General features: G+C 42.0%; 1 protein-coding gene across 1 annotated transcript in view; it reads left to right on the plus strand.

Annotated features, from left to right (window-relative positions):
* LOC116693535 (hydrocephalus-inducing protein) overlaps nucleotides 1–2,316 on the plus strand; it is a 109,106-nt gene that overhangs the window by 89,259 nt on the left and 17,531 nt on the right. The window contains exon 81 of the mRNA XM_032522524.1: nucleotides 2,094–2,244. Within this exon, the coding sequence (XP_032378415.1) occupies nucleotides 2,094–2,244 (151 nt within the window). The remainder of the gene's footprint in view (nucleotides 1–2,093; nucleotides 2,245–2,316) is intronic.

Consider the following 2,316-nt stretch of genomic DNA (forward strand, 5'->3'; position numbering starts at 1 on the left):
CTACAATGTAAATGGTCATGAAAATAAAGAAAACGCATTGAATGAGTACGTGTTTCCAAACTTTTGGCCTGTACTGTATACATAAAATCCTATATATAATAATGCAATACATGATTTTTTGGCCACTCGGGGGCAGTGGAAACTAGTTGTTGTTTGAACCAACATTGTCATATTGAGTTGATAGGACAAACCTGTTCAAACAGTTGCTTAGTTATGCAGCTAGCAGTTACGGAGCAACATTACCTTTCATTAGGGGTATGCTTCTGGCCACTTGATATGTGCATGTCCAATATTCTCTTTGATTTGTTTTTGGTCTCTTCCAACTAACGGGGGAAATGTTTGACTCTTTAACTGATAACTATGTTCACCAGCTAGTCACCAACTGCATCTGTCTGACGTTTAATGCTGGGCAGGTGGTGTACAGGGCTCCGTATGGCCGAGGGGAGCTGCATGTGATAATGCTCTGTAGTTTCATCATGAAGAGCCCCCTTTAACCTTGTTGTATAAAGGTCTGTTGCTATACAGATATCAGGCAAGTCCCCATACCATTCCGGGATGGATGAAAAATGTGCTCTGGTTTATTGGCCTTCCCTAAAACCAATTTACAATTGTGATGGGCGGAACTAAGCGCTGCACGGAGCCGCTGCAAAATTGCCTCGCAAGGAACGTGTTTTGGTGGAATGTGTGTACGTTCAAAAGTTGTTTAAGTAGTACAACAGCGTAGGGTTATGGAAAGCGTAAGGTAGTGGAAACGCAAGGTAACGGAAAGTGTAAGGTAACAGAAAGTGTAAAGTAACAAAAATCCGGCCAAAAATAAGGACATATGGCGGAATTTCACACGAGAGCAGGAGAATCCCAAAAGTGGAAGGTCAAGAATAGACTATAGTAAGAATGCCATGTACAGACACTACCAGCCATTGTTAGTATATCTTTGTATGCATTAAAAGGCTTTTCAGCATTTCAGCATTTAGTAGGGAGGCACCAAATCCAGATTTTCGGGGTTTGGCCGAATACCAAATCCACTGGTTAAGATTCTGCCGAATCCGGAACCGAATACCGAATCCTACTCCCATCCTCAGTCCATTAACACAGTAAACACATTAATAAAGTAAACATCGACCGCAGCCTCTAAAATAGTTAAATAGAACAACTTAATTTTGAATTCACACGCTCGTTTCACATCGTAGGAAAGCACATTGCTGTCGCAAGATGAGTGACAATTTTGTCTGGCAAATTTTTGCTAACCACTGTATGATGAAGGCGTGTTGGGTGGGTGGAATTAGAAAGCTAATGTTAGCTAACGAGCAGCACCCGCTTCCACTGTAGGGAGACTCATTTACTGAGAGAACAGCTGACAGCAGGGCACTGTCTGGTTTTTAGCTGTGACTGTCCTTCTTTTGCCGTACCTGAAGTTGCTTCATTTTGGCTGCTGTCTGTAGATTCCTTCATGCACAACTCCTGTTCTTTTGGATGTTTCATACGCAAATGTTTCAACAGCGGTGGTGCTGTGTATTGTTTAGGGTCCCTGCCACCACGAGACAAATCAACATTGCAAATTGAATAGGTAACTCGACTTGAATGGCCTTCCTTTGAATGAAAGTACTACCAAACAACACTTTTTCTGCTCTCATATTCCGTTTTCACCTCCTCACAGCCTACTGCATTGAATGGTCCACCTCAGTAAACACCTTCCCGTTATGAACGGCGGCGTCATTATGTCAACCAGCATAGCACGCCTAGTGCAAGCTTAGGGTTTGGTTCGGTGGAAGAAAATTCTAAGGTTCGGCAGAAACCAAACTGTCAAAAAGCCCGGTATTCGGCCGAATCTGAACCCAAATCCTGGATTTGGTGCATCCCTAGTATTTAGTATTTCCATATTTTGCAGCACTTCACATAGTGCTTTTCCAAAATATGTATGTTTTAAATGTTCATTAGTCATGTGAAGTGGTGAAAATCATACACCTATTTAATTTGGCAAAAAGTGAAATGTGAATGCTGAATGTATATAACCACTGAGATGTAATGAGGAGAAATGCACAAGCCCTGTTAGGACAGTTATACAGTAGAGTCACGAGTGTTTTCTGTGTGCTCAGGTTCCGTGTGCTAATAGAGATCCTGAAACCTGACAAGCCCGATGCTACGGTGTCCCTCAAGGGTCTGGAATACATTGATGTCCCTGCTTTGGCCAAGCAAGACTACAAGATGTCTTTCTTCACATACAAAGAAGGGCAGTACAACACCAAGGTTTGACCACGTATTAAGATCTTTTACTTAAGTAAAAAGTACTAATACCACACAAAAGAAGTTAGTTACTGT

This window comes from Etheostoma spectabile, chromosome 8, assembly GCF_008692095.1.
Source record: "Etheostoma spectabile isolate EspeVRDwgs_2016 chromosome 8, UIUC_Espe_1.0, whole genome shotgun sequence".
Classification (NCBI taxonomy): domain Eukaryota; kingdom Metazoa; phylum Chordata; class Actinopteri; order Perciformes; family Percidae; genus Etheostoma; species Etheostoma spectabile.